General features: G+C 43.5%; 1 protein-coding gene across 5 annotated transcripts in view; it reads left to right on the top strand.

The window, feature by feature from the left end:
* MPP4 (MAGUK p55 scaffold protein 4) overlaps nucleotides 1–25,064 on the top strand; it is a 48,322-nt gene that overhangs the window by 1,489 nt on the left and 21,769 nt on the right. For 4 of the 5 annotated variants that reach the window (XM_055290211.2, XM_063644916.1, XM_055290210.2 and 1 more), the window contains exons 3-11: nucleotides 2,379–2,456; nucleotides 5,261–5,341; nucleotides 6,578–6,709; nucleotides 7,416–7,497; nucleotides 9,565–9,650; nucleotides 11,158–11,229; nucleotides 11,978–12,174; nucleotides 17,738–17,802; nucleotides 23,552–23,569. In XM_055290211.2, the coding sequence (XP_055146186.1) occupies nucleotides 2,379–2,456; nucleotides 5,261–5,341; nucleotides 6,578–6,709; nucleotides 7,416–7,497; nucleotides 9,565–9,650; nucleotides 11,158–11,229; nucleotides 11,978–12,174; nucleotides 17,738–17,802; nucleotides 23,552–23,569 (811 nt within the window). The remainder of the gene's footprint in view (nucleotides 1–2,378; nucleotides 2,457–5,260; nucleotides 5,342–6,577; nucleotides 6,710–7,415; nucleotides 7,498–9,564; nucleotides 9,651–11,157; nucleotides 11,230–11,977; nucleotides 12,175–17,737; nucleotides 17,803–23,551; nucleotides 23,570–25,064) is intronic. The other variant, XM_055290212.2, reaches the window with a different exon arrangement.

The raw sequence follows: 25,064 nt of genomic DNA, 5'->3' as shown, positions 1-25,064 counted from the left end.
TAGCCAGCTCTCTGGGGTCTCTTGTATAAGGGCGTTAATTCCCTATTCATGAGGGCAGAGCCCTGATGACCTATCGGCTCCCAAAGACCTTCCTTTTTTTTTTTGAGACAGTGTCTCACTCTGTTGCCCAGGCTGCAATGCACTGGCCTGACCTCAACTCACTGTAACCTCCGCCTCCTGGCTTCAAGTGATTCTCCTGCCTCAGCCTCCTGAGTAGCTGGGATTACAGGCACCCACCACCATACTTGGCTAATTTTTGTAGTTTTAGTAGAGATGGGGTTTCACCATGTTGGCCAGGCTGGTCTCAAACTCCTGACCTCAGGTGATCTGTCCGGCTCAGCTTCCCAAAGTGCTGGGATTACAGGCGTGAGCCACAGCACCCAGCCAGCCTTACTTTTTAATATCATCACCTTGGGATGAGGATTTTAACATACGCATTTTGGAAGTACACGTTCAGATCATAGCAACTACTTACCCAATGGTATCATTTATCAACTGGTAGGAAATTTCAACTTGGAAAAAGTTCTTAGAAGGCAACTATCAGAGAAGAGCTACACAAACTTCTAAGCTTAGGAAGGAATTAACTTAGGTGGAGAAGAATATGGTAGTCCCTTCCTTTTCTCCCCACAGCTCTTTTTCTTCCAGAGGCCCCCTGGAATCACAAAACAGCCACCACAATGGTCATTGGCAACACTTTATCGGCTGGCTACAACTGTTTGCCCTTGCAGCAACCCTGGATATATAAAAGTGCTTTAAAAAATTATTCCTATTTTTTTGTTAAAGTTAGAAAGTAAAATATCTACAGTTGTGTTTAGGTACCCTAAAGTTTCTTATTCTAAAGTTTCTTCTGGCCCAGTGTGATGGCTCGTGCCTGTAATCCCAACATTTTGGGAGGTCGAGGCGGGTGGGTCACCTGAGGTCAGGAGGTTGAGACCAGCCTGGCCAACATGGCAAAACCCTGTCTCTACTAAAAATACAAAAAATTAGCCACGTGCAGTGGCACGCACCTGTAATCTGAGCTACTCTGGAGGCTGAGGCATGAGAATAGCTTAAACCTGGGAGGCAGAGGTTGTAGTGAGCCAAGATTGAGCCACTGCACCTGGGTGACAGAGAGAGCCTCCATCTCAAAATAAATAAAATAGAATAAATAAAGTTTATTCTTTTTTAATTTGGCTAAAATTCCATGCACTATACAATAGCATCTAATAGATAGTAGAAAAATAGCATCTACTATCTAGTAGATGCCACTACTATAATTTTGTTGTTCTCAACAAATGTTATTATTAAGAGAGATCCTTTTGAAGTTATTTTTTGGGATGTGGGTATTTCCTTCACTTAAGTGTGAAATGTGGTCTGTCTTATAGTGCATGTTAATATTATACAAAAAAAGTGGCAACATCTTTGGCATGAACGAAGAAGTACTCCTCCCAGCACTTGTTATAAAACACCTGATTTCTATCAGGCATTTTCCCACAGGATCAGCTAAGATAGGAGTTTTAATTTCATGATGGGCATTGCCTTTGCTCACCACTGCTAGGCCCTTGGTGAGTCATCTAATCAGCCTTCATCACTTCCAGGTAAACTTGAATGTGGACCCTGAGATAGAGCAGGGAAGTAGCATCGTCACTAATCTGGATAGAAAAGACTGGGGGCTCAGCTGGCCCCTTGGGCCTTATTTCTTCATCTGTAAGAGAAAATTCCTAAAATAAGATCGAGGGGTGCACTGCAGAGCTAGGCAGGCTTTGGTGTCCTCAGCCCAACCCTAGATCTTGGTATGGAAAAAAATTCCCAAGGGTATGCAGAGATGAAGTTGGAATTTTAAAAAATGAACTTGTACTGTAGAATTAGGAGAGGAATGGGGACAGCCCCAAAGTGCAAAGCAGAGTACAGAGAAGCGTTTGTAGCATGCCCGCCTCTTATTCAGAACCTTCAGTGGCCCTGAGCCACACAGCTCCACATGCTGCACAGGTGCCCAACACAGGGGTCCTCACAGATGTCTGGTCCTAAAGGGCCCCTCCTTTAAGATGCTCCCTTATACATCATCTACAAATCTCCATTGGTTTCAGCCCTGGACACCCTACCCTCACTCCTTTTAACAAGATTAAAAGTTTGAATTTCTTTTTATTACTGAAATGCTTGGGGAAGATCAATTTCCCAATGGCAGCCAATAATTAAGCTTTTGAAGCATTGAGTCCATCAAACTCAAGTTCATTTCTCTTTGGCAACTAGAGACACAACTTACTAAACACCAACACACACCATGCTGTGCAGCCATTGGTGCAGTTGCCTGGGGTGTTTCTTCCCTTTGAGAGTCTTAAATCCAAAATGGCAATAGTCATATTATCAATATCAATTCCCCCTCCCTTGTCCTTCTGCAGATTTATGACTGCCTCCAGGAATTTAAAGAAAAGAAACTAGTTCCTGCCACACCACATGCACAGGTGCTATCCTGTGAGGTAAGGAGATTTTATTCCAAAGGATAGTAGAGCTCTGATGTGGTGCCATTTTACCCACATTGCTAGTTCAAATGAATTAAAGGTTCTAAGGAAAAGTTTTATTGATGACTATGCATCTAATAAATGTTTTTAATTGAACTTTAATATAAGGAAGAACATTGGCTGGATATCTCCCCAAATTAAAACACTCCCCACCACCACCTACATCATTTTTAGCATGTGTCCATTTCTTTCTTTTTTCCTAAATCTTGTACTCTATTTGCCCTTCATAAACAGCGTAATGTTATAGTAATAATTCTCGGATTTATATCTCTAGCCTGGAGACTTCCCTAGATTCCAGTCTCAAGTATCCAACCGCCTCCTCTCCATCTTACTTGGATGTCTAATGGACTCCTCCAAGTTCACATGTTCCAAACTGAGCTCCCGATCTTCCCCACCTGCCGATCACCCCACCCACTCTTCTGGGAGCCTTTTCTATCTCAGAAATGACACCTGTGTTCTTGCAGTACTCAGGCCAGAATCTTAGGGGTCATTTTGACTCTCTTTTTCTGATACCTCACACCCAATCAGAAAGCAAATCCTCTCAGCTCTACTTTCAATATATATCCAGGATCTCACCAAAATATATCCAGGATCTCACCACCCCATACCATCATCATCATCTCTTACATAGATAATTGCAAAATCGCCTCCTACCTGGTCTCCTGTGTCCACTCTTGCTCCTCTGTAGTCTACTCTCAATGCAGCAACCAAAGATACCCTCTTTGAAAGCAAGTCAAATCATATCACTTCCTCACTAACACTCAAACCCTTCAAATGACTTCCCATCTCAGAGTAAACACCAAAGTTCCTTTTTTTTTTTTTTTTTGATACAGAGTCTTGCTCTGTCACCCAGACTACAGTGCAGTGGCATGATCTCTGCTCACTGCAACCTCTTGCCTCCTGAGTTCAAGCAATTCTCATGCCTCAGCCTCCCGAGTTGCTAGGACCACAGGAACCCACTACACCTGGCTTTTGTATTTTTGGTAGAGACGGGGTTTCACCATGTTGGCCAGGCTGGTCTCAAACTCCTGACCCTAAGCCATCCACCCACCTTGGCCTCCCAGAGTGCTGGGATTACGGGTGTGAGCCACCACACCTGGCCTAAACACCAAAGTTCTTACATAGCTGAACACAATCAAGCTGCTGTTACCTCTTCGACTTCACACTCAATGCTTTCTCCATTCACTCTGCTCCAGCCACATTGACCCCTTGTTGTTGTTTAAATTCATCAGGCTGGGTGCAGTAGCTCATGCCTATAATCCCAGCACTTTGGGAGCCTGAGGCAGGCTGATCACTTGAGCCCAGGAGTTCAAGACCAGCCTGGCCAACATAGCGAAACCCCACCTCTACTAAAAATTCAACAACAACAACAAAAATTAGCTGGGCATTGTGGTGCATGCCTGTAATGCCAGCTACCTGGGAGGCATGAAAATTGCTTGAACCCAGGAAGTAGAGGTTGCAGCGAGCCGAGATCACACCACTGCACTCCAGCCTGGGTGACAGAGTGAGACTGTCTCAAAAAACAAACAAACAAACCCAAAAAACAAATCATCAGGTATGCTTCTGCCTGCGGCCCTTTGCACTCGCCATTCCTTATGTCAGCAATGCTCTTGCCCAGATATATACCTGATTTGTCCCTCATCTCCTTCCAGTCTCCACTCAGATGCCACCTTCTCAGTGAGGCTTTTCCTGGTCACCTATCTAAAATTGTATCCCCTCCTAGCACTCCCTAGCCAGCTTCCCTGGTTTATTTTTCTTCTTAACACTTGTCACCATCAAACAAAACTATTTTACTTACACTTTTCATTTGTTGTCTGTGTCTCCTCCCTAGAACATAAACTCCGTGAGAATGGAGATTTTTGTCAGCCACTGCTGTTTTTGCATCACCTAAAACAGTTCCTAGCACATAGTAGCGCTCAATAAATATTTGTCGAATGAATGAATAAATATAATCCATTTTATTATTTGTTGCCCAAACCATATTAAAAGAAACAGCAAAAAAGAAAGAAAAACTTCTACTCTCAATTCCAGTAGTCAACAACTCAAATTGTTCTCAGTTGTCCACAGGAAAAGCACATATATAATATTTTATTCAGTTGAAATCCCAGTGAATGGAGGTAAACCTTTGTAAACCGCTTGTTTTCACTTGACTGTAGGTAATGGGGCTGACTAAAGTCTTGAAAGGTCTTATGTCCTCCGAAAGCAGGTCTATGCCTAAACCACAGCAGAGAGATCAGAATTTTTTTCTGCTTAGCACTTTTTTATTGTAACAAGCATTAAAATTGCTAATCAACTGATACTCTAAAAGAGAAATTATGATTTCCATTTTCTATTTGAAGAATGGAGCATCCCATGGGATTAAGCTCTTTGAGTTCCCCAGGTACGTTCCTAGAGAAACTCATACAGCTTCATAAGCCTGCAAAGCATTGACATCAGCCAACAGCTATTATATTTTAGAGGCACTAGAGGAAAAGTGCCTTGGTTCATATGCTGTTACCAAATTGGTACATCCTCCATGTCTGTGTGCCAGGACTGGGGCATTGGGTTTAGATCCATCTCAAATCTTGAATTCTATTTGCTATATTAAAGTAGCAATTTTAATGAATAAAGAAGGATGGTAGGCTTTAATGGATGGCTTTAAAGATGAAAAAGAAGGCTCCAATAATAGCTTTGTAAAGGTCAATATCATGTTAGTATATATGTTATCCAGCCTGGGTGAGATTTTTTTTTAATTTTATAATGTATGCTTTTCCATGAACCAGGTAGTGGAGTTATTACGTGAAACCCCTACTTCCCCTGAGATCCAAGAGCTGAGACAAATGCTCCAGGCTCCACACTTTAAGGCAAGTGCCTGCTAAAATAGAAAAGATGTCCCCATCTGGCACATAGACACAGTTGGGAAGGAGAAATATATGTGATGGAAAATGTTCTCTCTGAATAGATGTTCTATTACTGTACACGGGTACTGACCAACAGATTGTACTTAAATATGTGGGACTCAGATGTGAGTAGCTCAGTGTTGTCAATCGTGCAGTCAAGCCTGCTGTGTTTATGAGGAGGCATCCAGAACTTTCCATGGTGCTTTGTTTCCCCTACAAAGCTATTGCCCATCTAAAAATCTTGAGTAGCAAACAGGGAACATTCTAGTTATAGAGGAATACCTCCATGCTTCCTTTCCAACGTGGGACTATTTTGAGTTTTAGATAATGTGTGTGTATTTGGAAGATACAGTATAATGATGATTATCCCTGTGAGAGGGTTTATGAAGAATATTTGATTGCAGAACAGAAACCTATCTCTTAGTACTTACAGATTTGAGACCAATTTATCAATAAATTAGAACTTTAAGACAATGTCTGCATTTGGAGTGCTGAAATTTATCAGTCAAAAGTTATAATTCACAACACAACCACCAGTCATCAAATATCCTCAAGGGCACACACTACTTAGAGAATTTTCTGAGTTCCAACTAAATTCTGTCTACCAATCTCAGTCAGGGCGGCAGAGTGACAGCTTCTCCACCCCGTGAAATGAAGAATTTAACCTAGTGGGCTAGTCAAAGAAACTCTTTGATCATACCCTATGATCATACCCTATGATCAAAGAGTTTGATCATATGAACTTCTCATTCTGTACCGCATGAGCCCTTGAGTGTTACTAACAAATTAAACCAGCAAGATATTTTGATTGCTGCCCTTCATTCTACCTTAATTAGGGAAAATATTATAAAAGTTGTTTTGTAGTTCAAACTCCACAGAGGCATCACAGATTACATGGGCTGCCAGGAAATAAGAATGTCGTGGCATAATACATTTTAGCAGAAATGAAAGAGTGTATTGTGCATTGCTTAACCTCTCTGTGCCTTATTTCCTTATCTGCAAATTGAGGACAATTAATGTACCTGCCTCATAGAATTATTGTGAAGACTGGATTAATTCATATAAAATGCTTCGCACTGTGTCTGGCATGTCTGTATTGGTGTTGTTGTTGCTGTGTCTTAGATAGTATCGAGTCACTATCTTCTAGAGGGGTTTGGCCCATGTGTGACATTTGCTCACCTTTTCCTTCCCTGTGCCCAGGCCTTGCTCAGTGCCCATGACACGATAGCTCAGAAAGATTTTGAACCCCTTCTCCCTCCACTGCCAGACAATATCCCTGAGAGTGAGGAAGCAATGAGGATTGTTTGTTTGGTGAAAAACCAACAGCCCCTGGTAAGGAAATCATTTTTTATCTTTCCATTTAGGATATGCTTAGGTTAATTGTGAACCAAATTATATCTAGTGGTTACTTGGGCAGTAGTCTTGCCTGCGATCACATATACAGTGATAACAACGGCGGTCAACTCTACAAGTTTTGCCTGTGGTTTCAAACATATTACATGTCATAGTATTTTCTCTAAGGAAAGATTTCAGCTTAGTGTTTTTCTTTTGTGAAAAGTAAGATGAGATTTATAAGACATTTTTGTGAGAAATAAGACATATGTTTTATTTTAATATTTGGCTTTCTGACCTATGCATGTATTTCACACAATTCCATTGCATTTGCCCATTTCCTCCTATATTAATGAAAAGCTAAGGAAGGCATTAATTTAGTTTTCTAAGAACAGTCCCTCTAATTAGGTTTTAACTGTGGGAGGTTTCTGTATCTTTGGAAGAATCTAAATATTCTTTTATGTCTATGTGATTGAAACGAGACCCCAGGAAGCCAAAGTCGAATGGCCTTTCCTTTTTGATGGCATGCTGTGACTGACAGGCCACAGGGCACTGTGTGGCCCCTCTGTCCCTGGTTGCCTGAATAGCCTTGTTTGAAAAACCAGAGCTGCATTGATTGAAAGACCAGAACTGCATTGATTGAGGGAAGCCACCTGGAAAATGGTCATGTTAGGTAATAGAGGGATCTCATCTATTCTCTCTTCAGGGAGCCACCATCAAGCGCCACGAGATGACAGGGGACATCATGGTGGCCAGGGTCATCCACGGTGGGCTGGCGGAGAGAAGTGGTAAGCTGGAGCAGCTGGGATTGAGAGTTACCAGAAAAACAGGAAACCCTTGCTCTGTCGCCTAGGCTGGAATGCAGTGGCGCGATCTCAGCTCACTGCAAGCTCCACCTCTGGGGTTCGCCATTCTCCTGCCTCAGCCTCCCAAGTAGCTGGGATTACAGGAGCCTGCCACCACTCCCGGCTAATTTTTTGTATTTTTAGTAGAGGCAGGGTTTCACTGCGTTAGCTAGGATGGTCTCAATCTCCCGACCTCGTGATCTGCCCGACTCAGCCTCCCAAAGTGCTGGGACTACAGGCATGAGCCACGCACTTGGCCTGAGAAATCCCTCTTTCCTAACTTGGGTCAGGGCTTTAGTAAGTTCCATTTCTTGGATAAAGCAGTAAAGAAAGAAGAAACAAATATTCCAGAGAAATCTTACTCTTCTTTTTCAATGAGTCCTTCCCATTCTAGGTACCACATTAAAGTCTCTCAGTTTACATTCTCATGGCAACCTCAAAGGTAACTATTATCATGCCATTGTATAGATGAGGAAACTGAGGCTCAAAGAGATTATGAAACTAACTTGCTCAAAGTTACACCGTTTGAGTCAGGATTCAAGCTGCCTAGCTCTATATTCCCAACTTTTTGTCTGCACTTTGTCCTTCTACTTTCAGAAAGGCATAGCTCTTTTCCATCTTGAAATGCCTTTTGCTTACACTTTCAACCAGTTAGCCAGATTTTCATCCTTTCACTGCTGTTCTTTTAAAAACCTTTTTTTTTTTTTTTTTTTTTGAGACAGGGTCTTACTCTGTTGCTCAGGCTGGAGTGCAGCGGTATGACCATGACTCACTGTAGCCTCAACTTCCTGGGCTCAAGCAATCCTTCCACCTCAGCCCCCGAGTAGCTGGGACCACTGGTGCACACTACCATGCCCAGCCAATTTTTCTATTTTTTGTTTAGATAGGGTCTCACTATGTTGCCCAGGCTGGTGTCAACCTCCTGGGCTCAAGCAATCCTCCTGCCTTGGCCTCCCAGAGCGTTGGGATTACAGGCATGAGCCACCACACCTGGCTACTGTTGTGCTTCTGAAATGAGTGGTTCTATACCTGTTATGCATCTTCACTACCCCGAAGCCCTAAAACCTGGCGCATGCTTTATACTTCAACATTCTCATTGTAAATACCAAGAATTTCCTAGTTGCTAAGTCCATCATTGGCCCTTCCTTCCTCCTCAGTATCTTTTTTTTTGTGAGACAGAGTCTCAGTCTGTCACCTAGGCTGGAGTACAGTGGGGCAATCACAGCTCATTGCAACCTCTGCCTCCCAAGTTCAAGCAATTCTCCTGCCTCAGCCTCCGAAGTAGCTGGGATTACAGGCATGTACCACCACCCCCAGCTAATTTTTTTTTGTATTGTTAGTAGAGACAGAGTGTCATCATGTTGGCAAGGCTGGTCTTGAACTTCTGGCCTCAAGTGGTCCACCCACCTTGGCCTCCCAAAGTGCTAGGATTATAGGCATGAGCCACCATGCCTGGCCCCTCCTCAGTTTTATTTCCACTTCTTGACCACATCTGATGCTGGTGACACCTTTCTTGAATTTTTTTCATCCTTGGTTTCTGTTCTATGACAACATTCTGCTTCTTCTCTCAACTACCTGACAACTCTACTGTTTTACCTCACATTTCTCAAGTCTTCACTTAAACCCCAAGTTTCTCCACATTTTCTCTTGAAGAATACCTACCCCATTTCCTTTTGGTCATTGGCTTATGACCCTGACATCTTTGGTTTTAGTGCTATTTTCTTACCAGTGTTCTGGTTCCATTTTACAACATCAGACTAGCGAAAATAAAAATATTACCATAAGTCAATTCCAAGTATTTGTGATGAGGTAGAAAAATGGACTGCTCACACATTTCTGGGGGTGATGTAAGTTGGAATAATCATCTTTCTTTTCTATTATTATTTTATATTAAACATTTTGAGAGCATGCTTGGGTTAGTGAGTTTGTTAAATAGCTATTGAGGCAGCTACTGCTATTTTTATCCTACTTCTTTGTATCTTTCTGTGTTTTGTGTTACTGTCTGCCTAGGGTTGCTATATGCTGGAGACAAACTGGTAGAAGTGAATGGAGTTTCAGTTGAGGGACTGGACCCCGAACAAGTGATCCATATTCTGGTAAATCTTCTTTTTGCCTTTTTGTTAATGACTTGGAGAAATGTCAAGGCTGAACTGGGACCATCAAGCCCACGTGTGTGCCCTGGGATGTACCAGGGACTCAAGTTCTCTTGACAGCTTTCTCCCTCCAGGCTCCCAGACCTTGTCTGTCACCCATGTCACTTGCTGACCTCCCACCTGAGAAGTTCTGGTCTTCGCTGGGAAACTTCCCTTCCCAAGCTGCTCCTTCCTCCTTCAGCCTCGGGAAGACTGGCAGGGCCCCTAGCCCAGCTCCCTCATCACCTGGATTGCTCCATTGGAAACTGAGCCTGGGGTGGGCAGAGTGAGACTTTGTAGGAGAGTCTGAGCCCGAGCAAACCACTCCTTCCCCCACTAACACTTTTCTACAGCTGAAATGTTCAACATCTTCCTGGAGGGCAGCTTTGGGGGAAGAAAGGAGTCACCAGACAGCAGCATATAGGGAGGGGGACATCCTTGGTGACCCTGCCACTCTTCCTTGTGGTTGGAGCTAAGGATTGATAACCTGATTAATGAGCATTTGCTCTCCCTCAGGTTCCTATTCCTGCCCTTCAAACCGTTCCCCAAATTGCAGTTCAGCTGTTAATAGCCATAGCAGCATGCCCTTCCCACCTCCCACCATGCACAGCCCAGGTGTGGGGCCTGGGTTGATTACCGTATAGTATAGTGGATAGACCAGTGGTTCTCAAACTGAGTTCCTGCCAGGATTTCATAGCAGTGGCTTAGAGACTGAGGTGAGGAGTGGTGCTGTGAGACAAGCACCTAAATCCTTTGTAAGCCACTGCTGCAAGATTCTGTGTGGTATAGAAGGTGCTGCAAAGGAAGCTTGAAGTACTGGAAATCACAGATATGCATGGCTTCTACCTGCTGGTGCCAGCTGTGATGTTGCCGGGACAGTGGGATTATGAAATTCCTGAGTACAAACAGGGTCTTAATCTCTAGATGTTTAATGCCCATCACAGTGCGTGTAACAGGGGAATTCTTCCTTCCCCCAGTCTGAGAGCTCCCTATTTCCACCATTAGTTTGGAAGGTTGTCAGTTCTCCCAGAAAACTTAGGAGCCCCTCTTATTCCCCATCAGACTGGGGTATCTGGTGTAGAAACAGGCATTCAGGAAATGCTTACTGAGTAAGGGAATAAAGAGGGAAAGTCAGATGGAGATCCCGTCTCTCCCCAGGGCCTGTGTGAGGAAGACCTTGCTGGATGGGGTGTTTCTGTTTCAGTGTAGGGTGGGGGGTCCCTGGAAGAGGCCACTTCAGTGTGGCTTTTAGCAGACCAGTGACCCCAGAACCCCACAGCAGGGCAGATGTAGGGGTAAGTTGCTTCCTGATTTCCATTTCTGGATGGTGACAGCTGCAGAGCCCTTGTGAAAGGCTCTCGGCGGATGTCGCCATTAGACCTGGATACATTGCACTGTAACTCTGTCTACCGAGCCCCAATAACCCTGCTACCTCCATGATTGTCATCCTTTCTCTGCTCTCATTTTCCAGGCCATGTCTCGAGGCACAATCATGTTCAAGGTGGTTCCAGTCTCTGACCCTCCTGTGAATAGCCAGAAGATGGTAAGAATTTACTGAGCCTTCAGCCGGGCGCGGTGGCTCATGCTTGTAATCCCAGCACTTTGGGAGGCCGAGGCGGGTGGATCACGAGGTCAGGATATCGAGACCACGGTGAAACCCCGTCTCTACTAAAAATACAAAAAATTAGCCGGGCGTGGTGGCGGGTGCCTGTAGTTCCAGCTACTCGGAGAGGCTGAGGCAGGAGAATGGCGTGAACCTGGGAGGCGGAGCTTGCAGTGAGCCGAGATTGCGCCACTGCACTCCAGCCTGGGCGACAGAGCGAGACTCCGTCTCAAAAAAAAAAAAAAAGAACTTACTGAGCCTTCAGTCTCACACACAGTAGATCCCCAAGTAACAGCAACTAAATATGATGTGTAATAATCCTATCCTTTGTACCGTGTTGGACCTGGGTTCAAGAATGTGTTGGATATTTTTCAATACTGATGGCCTGAGAAGCAAAATGAGTAAATGAGTACAGTACAAGGAGATAGGATACTAAGAAGTCAAGAAGCAACATAAAAAATCGTAAACACTTGAGCCTAAACTTCTCTAAGCTAAGAGATGCTTTTTATCATGGTACTTAGGCTCAGGAGGTGAGTTCTCTTTTTTGGTGAGGGTGGAGAGGAAAGATAGGAGTAGCAGGTAGAGGAGTGGGAGAAATGGTTTTAAGTCATGATGGCCCATGGGCAAGGGTTCTTCGGATGGCACCATTAGGCACCTTCTGATAGCGTCATTATGCACCTGCCATCAGGTGTACGTCCGTGCCATGACTGAGTACTGGCCCCAGGAGGATCCCGACATCCCCTGCATGGACGCTGGATTGCCTTTCCAGAAGGGGGACATCCTCCAGATTGTGGACCAGAATGATGCCCTCTGGTGGCAGGCCCGAAAAATCTCAGACCCTGCTACCTGCGCTGGGCTTGTCCCTTCTAATCACCTTCTGAAGAGGTAAGGAACGTCACCACTCCTGGACTCAGGGCTGAACCATCAGGAAACAAAATGTTTTTCATGGGCTTCTGTTACCACAGTTAAGATGAGATAAAGAGGGACAAGCAGATGAATAAACACACACACATTGGTTTATAAATCCAAATGTCAACTTATCGATAAACCCTAAGCATCTTAAATACCAAGGAGACAAGAATAATCATATCAGCTAGAAAACAGGGAAAAGTCTTGGGAAACTAAATTAAACTTAAAAAGTGCTATGGCCTGAATGTTTGTGTCCTCTCCAAAATTCATATGTGGAGACCTAATCCCCAATGCAATAGTATTAAGAGGCGGGGCCTTTAGCAGGTGGTTAGGTCATGAGCACTCTGCCCTCATGAATGGGATTAGTGCCCTTATAAAAGAGGCCTGAGGGAGCTTATTTGCCCCTTCCACCATGGGAGGACACAGCTAAAATGTGCCATTTATGAGTCACGGAGCCAGCCCTCGCCAGACACTGCATCCACTGGCTCCTTGATCTTGGATTTCCCAGCTTCCAGAACTATGAGCAAATACATTTCTGTTGTTTATAAGTGACCCAGTTTATGGTACTTTGTTATAGCAGCCTGCACAGACTAAGACAGAAAAGGATTCATCTTTCAAGGCTGAGTTGAGACCTCAATTTCAACCCACCACCCTCACCTTATGCTACTGAGGTTTGACGAGCTACCAAGGGAGGGCGTGCAGCAGCAGTCCCAGGCTCGGCCACTGTTAAGAGATCAAGAAGAAAAAATGGAACCAGTAAAGGGTATTGAGAAGGAATGACCAATGAGGCAGAATGAAAATCAAGACTGTATGGGGTCCTCATCAGCTATATCACCTTCTGCTGAGAAGGCTGAGAATTGACCATTGGATTTAGCAGTATGACAGTCATTAGTGATCTTAATAAGAGCAATTTCAGTGGAGAAGTGGGGCCAAAATCCTCACTAGAGTGGGATTTGAAGAAATGGATGACAGTGAGCATAGGAAATTCTTTGAGACATTTTGGGATAAAGCAGAGCAGAACGATGGAGAAATAGCCAGAGGGGAGGGTGGAGTGGTGTGAGTGAAATTTTTAGATGGTGTAAGTAATGGGAGTCATCCACCAGAGGGAACATTTTGATGATAAGAGAGAAAGAGAAGAGAACTGCTGTTGTCGATGTCTTTGAGCAGGCGGAAGGAGATATGCTTTAGTATTCAAGAAGAGAGCTTGGCTTGACCTAGGATCATAAACAGCTCATCCATAGAAATGATACCACGAGGAAAGACGGAGTATGGGGCACAGCTGAGGTTGGAGCATATGGCAGGCACTTGTGGAAGTTCTCTCCTAACTGTTATTTTCTCAGTGAAATGAGAAACCATAAGCTGAGAGCAGGGTGGGGAAGGAGGCATTGGGAAGGAGAGAGCAGAAAGCTTGAAAAGTTTCCGTGAGAGTTGGAGAGCAAGCAGATTAGGTAAACATAGTGTGATCAGCATTAAGGGCCCTCTTAAGTTAAAGGTCATACATTTGAAGTGCTTCTGGGGTGTGGGTCCAGATTAGACAGAGGGTTGGATTTAACAGCAAATCAAGAGGGGGCCAAGGGACAGATTATAAGGATGGAGTGTGACATGTAAGCTGTTTAGGAGGGAGATGAGGAAACGAAGCAGGTGAGGATTGGTGAGAAGGAAGTAAGATCAATGGATTGCAGGTCTTTATGAGGTCAATGGTATACTGGGGCTGGGAAGATGGGAGGTGTTAGTAGGAGAAAGGGATGCTGGAGGTTAAAATTAAGGAGAGATTGCTGTTGTCGGTACTGATGAGGTCTTGGGTATGACAATGGGAGGCAGTGGCTGAGGCTGAATGAGGGAAAGGTTATTGGAAAAGAGGAGATCAAGCACCCAATAGGCCAGGGTGCTGAAAGGGACATTTGTATGTGTGATAAAATCATTGAGAACTGTGACAGAACAGTGTTGAGACCTAGGAACGAGCAGGAGTGAGCTGGTGATGGCTACCAGAAAAGTAGTGGGATGATGTTCAAAGCTGGGGGCTCCTAGGGAAGAGGAAGAATAATCTTGAAATGGCAGTGAGAAGCAAGGACACACCCCCCACCTCAAGGCCCAGTGGAAGGAAAGCTATACATGAGGATGTGCTGGAGCCATCTGACACGAGCCATCTCTTCACACACCCACATTCAGTGAAGACAGGGCGGTAGCTTGAAATCAGCCACCGTGAGAGCATAAACACTGCAGAAATCAGCAGAGCCTCTGAGTTAGGGCTCCTGTCCCCCAGAGCTATTTCACCAGCACCCCACTGGGAGTGGGAGAGGAAACATCCCCCTCTTGAAGGCTGCAGGAGAAGCAGACCACAGGGAGAGTTGGGCTGCAGTTAGAGCAAGAAGAAAGGGCTCAAAGAAGACGCTGAGGTCTAAGAGAGTTTGCTGAAGATTTGCTGTGAGTTCCAGAGGGCGTGGGTGGGTGGCGGGGGTCTTATAGGGATTAAAGCACAGGGGATAAGGGGTGACCCTTCAGCTTGGGGGCTGAAGGATATGAACAGGGATAAAGGCCTAATGAGATTAGTCCTCATGGTTTCAGGTCAGAAAGTGGTGAGGAGGGTCTGGCAGGGGTCTTGCAAGGAGCACCCAAAACCCAATTATGGGTTTACTGGGGGAGCACCCAAATAAAGGATGATAGAAAGTTCTCATGCTGCTTTTAGTCATTGCCACATGAAAACCTAACATGAAAATAAGAAATTAAACAATTTCATTTAGAAGCAATATGTCAATAGCAGAGTCTACACAAATGTCTTGTTGGGGACAGAATGACGGAAGGCACCTCAGGTTCTCCTGAATCTCATTCAGAAAACCAGGAGGCACATTGGAGGCCTGGAGGAGGGTGTTGAGACTAAACCCACTGCCGCATCTGCACAAGAGGCTTGTCCCCAGCACAGGCTGATGTGGCTTTTGAGAAGTCAGTATCTCTGAGCCTCAATAAATGAGGTCTTTGATATCTACAAACAATTTTTCTCTCTTCCCACCTCTCCAACTTTGCTATGAGTAAAAATGAGCTGGGTATTTTGTAAAATACAGATACCCCGGCTCTGTCCTCCCCTCCCTGAGGATCTGATTCAATAGATACGGACTGAGCCAGGAATATGCATCTTCACCAAGCACCTCAGGTGCTCAGGGTAAGTGGTATGAAGAGCAGCATTGTGCTTAGGAATAGAGAATGAGCGCATAAAATATTTTTTAAGCTCTTTATAAGAGTGACAGATTTGTATGCAAGTAGCTGGGGGGTTTTGTTGTTGTTTTGCTTGTTTGTTTTTATTTTCAACAGGTAGAAAATTACATCTGATTTTAGAAAACTGTGAAAGAGTGAGGAGGAAGGCTTCTCCAAAAAGGGCACATTGGTGGAAAATAATACCCATCTAAAGGAGTTTGGAATGACTATATTGCAAATTGGGGGAGTTAGATGTTGATGGTTTGTGCCAGAGTAGCAAATATTTTTGGCAAGTGGACATGACTTTCCAGTGAGAGGCCCCATTCACTGGAGTTTCCCCCAGAGGGAACATGTGAAGATGTACAGGATATCATTTTGTAAGAATGAAAAACCAGGAGCTCCCAGAGGAGAAAGGCCAGGGTGAAGCCTAGAGAGGAAGCTGATAGAGAATGAGAGACACAGAGACAGAGATAGAGAGAGATCAGACTACCAGGTAATTAACCATGGACTAACCAAGGGAAGGTACAGAAGGTTAAAAAACAGGAAACACAGATATTTAGAGAGCTCATCACCTAACTAGGAATCAAGAAACTTAGCTCTGGCCTGCATGTGCTGTGAATTAAAGTACCTTAATTATGCAGATAATGTTTCTGGAAGAATGCACAAGAAACTGAGCAGAAGGAAGGGAAGAAGCCTTACTTTTTTTTTATTTTTTTATTTTTTGAGATGGAGTCTTGCTCTGTCACCAGGCTGGAGTGCAGTGGCATGATCTCAGCTCACTGCAGCCTTGGCCTCCTGGGTTCAAGCCATTTCCCTGCCTCAGCCTCCAGAGTAGCTGGGACTGCAGGTGTGCACCACCATGTCCAACTAATTTTTGTATTTTTAGTAGAGATGGGGTTTCACCGTGTTGGCCAGGCTGGTCTCGAACTCCTGACCTCAGGTGATCTGCCCGCCTCGGCCTCCCAAAGTGCTGGGATTACAGGCATGAGCCACCGCACCTGGCCTACTTTTTTATACTGTTAAGGTTTTTACTATGTGTATATGTTATCTCTTCAAATAATTAAGGAATCCGAATGCCCTGCATGTCCATGCAAATTGAGTTTACAGTAAGGTTTCATGTATCATTTAGTCCACACAATGCCAAATGCGCTGAGCCCCATTTCATAAGTGGGTAACTAAGTTTCAGATGTTAGGAGATTTGTCCAAGATCCTGAGGAGGGGAAGCATGCCTGGAACCCAGGTCTGCTGATTCCCAGTCCATCACTTTGTAGATTATAGCATAGATGCCTCCTGCTGCTAACTGTTCAACCTCCACCACGTTGCTTGACTTCCCTGGATCAGTTTCCTCATTTCTAAAGTGAGGAAGGTAGATTAAATTGGCCCTTCTTCAACTCTCTTGTGAATTAGAATCACATGGAGAGTTTGATTTAAACATGCAGATGCCCTGGACTTATCTCCAGGGAATCGGAGGCAGGAGATCTGGGAGGCCCAGATTATCTGCATTTTAACAAACACTTCAGATGTATTCCAAAGTTTGAGAGATTAAATTAGAGCTTCTTGCCTTTAACATACATATGACTTACCTGGGCTCTTATTAAAATGGAGATTCTAATTCGGAAGTCTCGGGGTGGGGACTGAGATTCTGCAGTCCTCACAAGCTCCCAGGTAAAGGTGATACTGCAGTTCTGGGAATACAAAGAACAGAATGTCTTCAAAATCTTCTCTTGCTCCAAACTTCACAGTGTTGAATAAAGAAGGAAGAGCAACTTTGCTTAGAAAGTTGCTTTGAAGTAGGCAAGGCAAGGAAAACCTGCCAGAAAAAATTGCTGGGGGACTCAAGGGAAGAAGAACAAGTCAACAGCGGTTTCAGGTGCCAAGAAAAGGTGAAGTCTTGCCCTGGAGCCCAGGGGTGATTCTAGAGATCAAGAAAGGAGCAGAGTCATCTATAGAAACTGTAGAGAGCCTCTAATAGCCTGAGAGGGAAACCTGAACATGTCATGAGAATTCGAAGGAGACTGCAGAGACAGGCTAACATGCCTGAGATGCTTACCATGGGTCATTTACTGAAACTCCATGTGCAAACTTGTGATCATGGGCAAGATTGTCACTCTAAGTCTTTGTTGTTCTGAAAAGATCCTGTGAGGCAGAAAAAGAGATGAGAGAGCCTATATGTTTGGAAAATTTATTTGACAATGTATTTGAAGAAGAAATCACCCTTTTCACTTGGGTGAAGGCAGCAGAATTCTAAGAAACATTCTGTTTGTCGTTGTTCTGGGTCTGTTTCACCTGGGTTAACAAAAAGTGTTTTTTGTTTGTTTGTTTTTTGTCTCACGGGTTTTTCCCCCCATAGGAAGCAACGGGAATTCTGGTGGTCTCAGCCGTACCAGCCTCACACCTGCCTCAAGTCAACCCTATGTGAGTATTGCAACTGCCTGACAGGTTCTTCCTGTTTGCTGCACAAATAAAGACCATGGCATTGCAGTAAAGAAAGAGTCTAATTGATGTGAGGCTGGCCATGCCACGTGGGAGATGGAGTTGTTATTTAAATCAATCTCCTTGAAGGGCCCTAGATTAGGGGTTTTTCAAAGGTAGTTTGGGGAGGGGGTGGGGGTGGCTATTCAATGGTCACTTGCTGCTGATTGGTTGGATCAGAGATGAAATCATAGGGAGTTGAAGCTGTCCTCTTGCACTGAGTTGCTTCTGGGTGGAGTCCCAGGAGCCATTGGTTGGTGGATCTAGATGGAGCCACAGGTGTCAGACATGCAAAAAACCTAAAAAGATATCACAAAAGGCCAATCTTAGGTTCTACAATAGTGATGTTATTTGCAGGAATTATTGGGGAAATTGCATATCTTATGACAGTCTACACCTTAGCAGAATTCAGGCTCCTCTCCTCCCACTAACCTGATGGACTCTCATTACTTTATAAAGGCAACTGAGTTTTAGGGGAAGGACTGTTATCATTTAAACTATAAATAAAATATCTCTCAAAGCTAACCCTGGAATGAAGGCAGCTTGAAAGCTAAAAGCAAGAGGAGCTTGGGCTAGATCGGATCTCCCCCACTGCCATAATTTTCTCACTGATGTAATTTTTACAAAGGCAATTTCAGTATGTGTCTACCTCAGACCCAGCATGTGCATCCTGGGGGAGCCTGCTTCCTCCCTCCCAGGGCTGGCTTCCTGCCCAGGAGATCTCTAAATGTCCCCACTGCCCCCAAATAATCTCCCTGGCAGCCAGCCATCTAAAGTCCTACCATTGACATTCATTCTTTGGATTTAGAAGAGTTTTCAGTTTATGAAAATGCATATGTTCTTATCTTGGTGACACCTGAAGACATCCCTCCCCAGGTTGAGGCGCTCCAAGATCTCCACAGCTCATATGTGCATTATACATGACTGGCAAGCAAGGCTGCATAACTACACATATACCTTCATTTGGGTTCTATCAACTTAGAGGACTTAATCTTCACACTGTTCAGAAGCACTGATTAACCATTGTGTATGCCTTTGGTGAATAAATATGGGGTGGAATTGTTACTTAATGAATGCAGTTTGATTACTAGACAATATTATTCAAGCAGTTGGGGAGTGGTGAGTAAAGGCTCCTTGGTGGCAAATGCTTGATTAAAGGTGCTGTGGCTTGGCAGAGGCCAGCTGAGCCTACTGAGCGAGGCCGTTCTGAAATGGCCCTCAGGCGGGCCTTGGAAAGGGGTTAAGGGAGGGAACTGGGCACCAGAAGGACAGAGGGGAGGCAAAGAGAGGAGACTAGAAGGGCACAAAAAGTACCAACATCACAGATCTGCCCAAGGCAAGCCTCACCCACTTTATTATATCTCCCTTCTCCAAGCCAAAAATTACTTTTCCTTTTCTTTTCTTTTTTTTTTTTTTTTGAGATGGAGTCTCGCTCTGTCACCCAGGCTGGAGTGCAGTGGCGCGATCTTGGCTCACTGCAAGCTCCACCTCCCAGGTTCACGCCATTCTCCTGCCTCAGCCTCTCCAAGTAGCTGGGACTACAGGTGCCCGCCACCTCGCCCGGCTAATTTTTTGTATTTTTAGTAGAGACAGGGTTTCACTGTGGTCTCGATCTCCTGACCTCGTGATCCCCCGCCTCGGCCTCCCAAAGTGCTGGGATTACAAGCGTGAGCCACCGCGCCCGGCCTCCTTTTATTTTCTTATTGAAAAGATATGAGGACAACTATAAAGGCAGTTTTTGACAAACGAAAACATGCCTTCTCAATGACAATATTTTCATATTAACTTCCAGTGGTGAATACATGTTTTAGATGGTTACAGTAATAGCTGCAATACCACTTTTTATTTTTTTAAACTTAACATCTTTTTTTTTTCTTTTTAAATTATACTTTAAGTTTTGGGATACATGTGCAGAATGTGCAGGTTTGTTACATAGGTATACATGTGCCATGGTGGTTTCCTGCACCCATTAACCCATCATCTACATTAGGTATTTCTCCTAATGCTATCCCTCCCCTTAGCCCCCACCTGCCAACAGGCCCCCATGTGTGATGTTCCCCTCCCTGTGTCCATGTGTTCTCATAGTTCAACTCCCACTTATAAGTGAGAAAATGTGGTGTTTGGTTTTCTGTTCCTGTGTTAGTTTGCTGGGAATGATGGTTTCCAGCTTCATCCATGCCCATTCAGTATGATACTGGCTGTGGGTTTGTCATAAATAGCTCTTATTATTTTGAGATACATTCCATCAATACCTAGTTTGTTGAGAGTTTTTAGCATGAGGGGGTGTTGAATTTTATCAAAGGCCTTTTCTGCATGTATTGAGATAATCATGTGGTTTTTGTCATTGGTTTTGTTTATGTGATGGCTTACATTTATTGATTTGCATATGTTGCACCAGCCTTGCATCCCAGGGATGAAGCCAACTTGATTGTGGTGGACAAGCTTTTTGCTGTGCTGCTGGATTTGGTTTGCCAGTATTTTATTGAGGATTTTCCCATCGATGTTCATCAGGGATATTGGCCTGAAATTTTCTTTTTTCTGTGTGTCTCTGCCAGGTTGATGGTATCAGGATGATGCTGGCCTTATAAAATAAGTGAGGGAGGAGTCCCTCTTTTCCCATTGTTTGGAATAGTTTCAGAAGGAATGGTACAAGCTCCATTTGGTCCTGGGCTTCTTTTTGGTTGGTAGGCTATTAATTACTGCCTCAATTTCAGAACTTGTTATTGGTCTATTCAGGGATTCACCTACTTCCTGGTTTAGTCATGGGAGGGTGTATGTGTCCAGGAATTTATCCATTTCCTCTAGATTTTCTAGTTTATTTGCATAGAGGTGTTTACAGTATTCTCTGATGGTAGTTTGTATTTCTGTGGGATCAGTGGTGATGTCCCCTTTATCATTTTTTATTGTGTCTATTTGATTCTTCTCTCTTTTCTTCTTTATTAATCTGGCTAGTGGTCTATTTTCTTAATCTTTTCAAAAATCCAGCTCCTGAATTCATTGATTTTTTTGAAGGTTTTTTTGTGTCTCTATCTCCTTCAGTTCTGCTCTGATCTTAGTTATTTCTTGTCTTCTGCTAGCTTTTTGAATTTGTTTGCTCTTGCTTCTCTAGTTCTTTTAATTGTGATGTTAGGGTTTCAGTTTTAGATCTTTCTTGCTTTCTCCCATGGGCATTTAGTGTTCTAAATTCCCTTCTAAACACTGCTTTAGCTGTTTTCCAGAGATTCTGGTACATTGTGTCTTTGTTCTCATTGCTTTCAAATAACTTATTTATTTCTGCCTTAGTTTTGTTATTTACCCAGTAGTCACTCAGGAGCAGGTTGTTCAGTTTCCATGTAGTTGTACAGTTTTGAGTGAGTTTCTTAATCCTGAGTTCTAATTTGATTGCACTGTGGTCTGAGAGACTGTTATGATTTCCATTCTTTTGCATTTGCTGAGGAACGTTTTACTTCCAATTAGTGGTCAATTTTAGAATAAGTGTGATGTGGTGCTGAGAAGAATGTATATTCTGTTGATTTGGGGTATAGAGTTCTGTAGATGTCTATTAGGTCCGCATGGTCCACAGCTGAGTTCAAGTCCTGAATATCCTTGTTAATTTTCTGTCTCATTGATCTGTCTAATATTGACAGTGGGTTGTTAAAGGCTTCTCCTATTATTGTGTGGGAGTCTAAGTCTCTTTGTAGGTCCCTAAGAACTTGCTTTATGAATCTGGGTGCTCCTCTATTGGGTGCATATATATTTAGAATAGTTAGCTCTTCTTGTTGTGTTGATCCCTTTACCATCATGTAATGCCCTTCTTTGTCTTTTTTGATCTTTGTTAGTTTAAAGTCTGTTTTATTAGAGACTAGGATTGGAACCCCTGCTTTTTTTGCTTTCCATTTGCTTGGTAAATATTCCTCCATCCCTTTATTTTGAGCCTATGTGTGTCTTTGCATGTGAGATGGGTCTCCTGAATACAGCACACCAATGGGTCCTGACTCTTTATCCAATTTGCCACTGTGTCTTTTAATTGGGGTATTTAGCCCATTTACATTTAAGGTTAATATTGTTATGTGTGAATTTTATCCTGTCAAAGCTGGAGTGTCCCAGGTCGACTTCAGACTGCTGTGCTGGCAGCGAGAATTTCAAGCCAGTGGATCTTAGCTTGCTAGGCTCTATGGGGATGGGATCTGCTGAGCAAGACCACTTGGCTCCCAGGCTTCAGCCCCTTTTCCAGGGGAACAAACGGTTCTGTCTTGCTGGTATTCCAGGTGCCACTGGGGTACGAAAAAAAAAAAACTCCTGCATCTAGCTTGGTGTCTGCCCAAATGGCTGCCCAGTTTTGTGCTTGAAACCCACGGCCCTGGTGGTGTAGACACCTGAGGGAATCTCCTGGTCTGTGGGTTGTGAAGAACATGGGAAAAGGGTAGTATCTGGGCTGGAGTGCACCTTTCCTCACCACAAAGTCCCTCACAGCTTTCCTTGGTTAGGGGAGGGAGTTCCCTAACTCCTTTCACTTCCCAGGTGAGGCAACACCCTACCCTGCTTTGGTTTGCCCTTTGTGGGCTGCACTCACTGTCTAGCCAGTCCCAGTGAGATGAGCTGGGTACCTCAGTTGGAAATGCAGAAATCACTTGCCTTCTGCATTGATCTTGCTGGGAGCTGCAGACCAGAGCTATTTCTATTCAGCCAACTTGCCAGCCATTTAACATCTTATCAGAAACATTTTTTCATGACACAATCTTCATAGTGATATTTTAGTTACTTCTTCCATGTTTTGAAAAAGTTTTATTTTAAACCAAACTTTCATTTGTCAAAGGCACATGAAAATGCTAATTACAGTTTCTAATCAGCATCTGATAATTACCTATAGTATAACTTCTGGTTGGCATTTAATTTGCTTATGTGGCCTGTGTGATTTATATTAGGCTTTCCAGAAGTCCATGCTAAAAATAGTTTTCAATATTCTATTATTATCCTCACAAATATCTAGGTCCAGAGCCTCAGGTTTGGAGCCACTGACTTAAAGGGTCCCCTCTCTTAGGGAATGTTTCCGATAGACATGATTGTTTTTTAAACTACTAGAAAGATCATTTATTTTCAACTATTATAGATGATCCTACAATTAATATTATTTTGTATGTTTCTGCTCTGCTTAAGTCTTATCATACCCTCCTCCCCCCCAAAAAAAATTAGGGGCAGGCTACTGAGTCCAAAGATATAGGGCAATTTTATTAATGAAATGTTATTGATGTTAGTTTGCCAATGATTAGTAAAAAGTTATTTACTAAAAGTGCACTTATAGTTGTCTTCCCTCTTTCTTTCCCTTCCTCCCTCCCTCTCTCCATCTCTCTGTCTTCTTTTCTTCCTTCCATTGAAAATTTGGGTTCCTAAAATATGCTGAAGTAAGCATGTTAATTCAGAAATTCATAGAATGCTACCCTTGTAGAACTAGCTGGGACGGAAGAGGGCGGGGTTTACCAGAAGCAAGTAGATTCCCATTTCCAACAAGGTTCACAAATGTATCAGTTTTATAAGGTATTCATTTATCATTTTCTTACTAAATCTTCCCTGAATTTCTAGAGAATGAACCCAGAATACTAATTACAATAATTTTTACACATTACATTTCTTATTGTAAATTAATCTGAGAAACTATAGTACAGATATTGTGTTCTTTTTATCCCCCCTGCTTCAATCATTTGCTTGTACCCAGCAATTTCTATGGAAGAAGGTAAGAAATAGTATTTAGGAAAAAACTCTTATCTCCAAAGTCTTTTAGAAATTTCTTGTAGTTTAAAAAATTCACTTTAATTCATTTCAGCTATTTATTAAGCTCTTCCTATATACCTAGTAGTGTGATAGTCATTAATACCTTAATTTATAAAAATATGTCATTCAAAGATATGCATGCAAAGTATAATTGTCCTAACACTGAGAGGAATAAAGAAAAGAGAAGCAACATGTATGTGCAGCTCCAGAGTTTAGCATAGCATATGGCAAGAACTCGATAAAAACTGTGAAACTGATGAGATGTTTTGTTTCAACTGCTTTATACACATTACCTAACAATAAAACCATAGTGAAATTATTATTATTATTCCCATGATATGGATGAAAAGATTGACATTGAGAGAAGGTAAGAACAGTTGTCAGTAGTTGCAAACAGTGTAGTCTGGATTCAAGATTCCCTCTGTCTAAAAGGCCCTGCATTAGGGAACAAATGGGACCTTCAGTTACTAGCCTTTCCCCTTCTCCATGCCCAACCATCTGGATGACTCATTATGATGGCACACTCTCTCTCTCTCTCTCTCTCACATACACACACACACACACACACACACATACACACACACCCCAAAGAAAGATGCTGTCTGCTTCCAGAGAGGGGAAAGAAGAGGTGTCCCCTAAGCCACCAACCACAATTCATCCTTGAATTTGGAAAGGGAAACCAGAGAACTGCAGAATGACTTTTGAAGGCTGATCTATGGGAACAAGGCTCCAATCTGTGTCCCCCCAAAACAAAAAAGGTATATGACACAGGAAGGCGAGAGCAGAAGGAGAGGGAGAGAGGGACAAGTCCAGGGTGCCTGCTTCTGGCTTGTCTACTCAGGGTCATGTTTCAGGCTGCACTGTTAAAAGTTGTGAAGGGGAGCCTAGGCATAGACCTTGGTGGGAGTGGGGAGCTGGGAACTGTGTGGTAGTGGTGGGTGATAAGGCCATGGTCTTAGCTTGAGCTTCCATAACAAGATACCACAGACTAAGTGGCTTAAACAACAGATATTTATTTTCTCACAGTTCTGGAGGCTGGAAGTCTAAGATTAAGGTTCCAGCAGGGTTGGTTTCTGGTAAGGCCTCTCTTCCTGGCTTGCAGACAGCCACCTTCTTTGCTGTGTGCTCATGTGGTGTTGCCTCTGTGCATCCTTAGAGGGAGAGGGAGAGGGAGAGAGAAAGAAGAGAGAGAGAGAGAGGGAGAGAGAAAGAAGAGAGAAAGAGAGAGAGAGGAAGAGAAAGAGAGAGAGAGAGATCGATTGATCTGATGTGTTTTCTTCTTCTTATAAGGCCACCAGTTCTATCAAATTAAGGCCCCAGCTGTATGACCTCATTTAACCTTAATTACCTCCTTAAAGGCCCTATCTCTAAATACAGCCATACTGAGGGCAAGGGCTTCAACATATGAATATTGGGGGGAACACAATTCAGTACATTATCCTAGCTGATAATGTGGA

The sequence above is a fragment of the Symphalangus syndactylus genome, chromosome 8 (assembly GCF_028878055.3).
Source record: "Symphalangus syndactylus isolate Jambi chromosome 8, NHGRI_mSymSyn1-v2.1_pri, whole genome shotgun sequence".
Taxonomy (NCBI): domain Eukaryota; kingdom Metazoa; phylum Chordata; class Mammalia; order Primates; family Hylobatidae; genus Symphalangus; species Symphalangus syndactylus.
The sequence above is the reverse complement of the archived record's forward strand: the minus strand, read 5'-3'. Positions and strand labels throughout refer to the sequence as shown.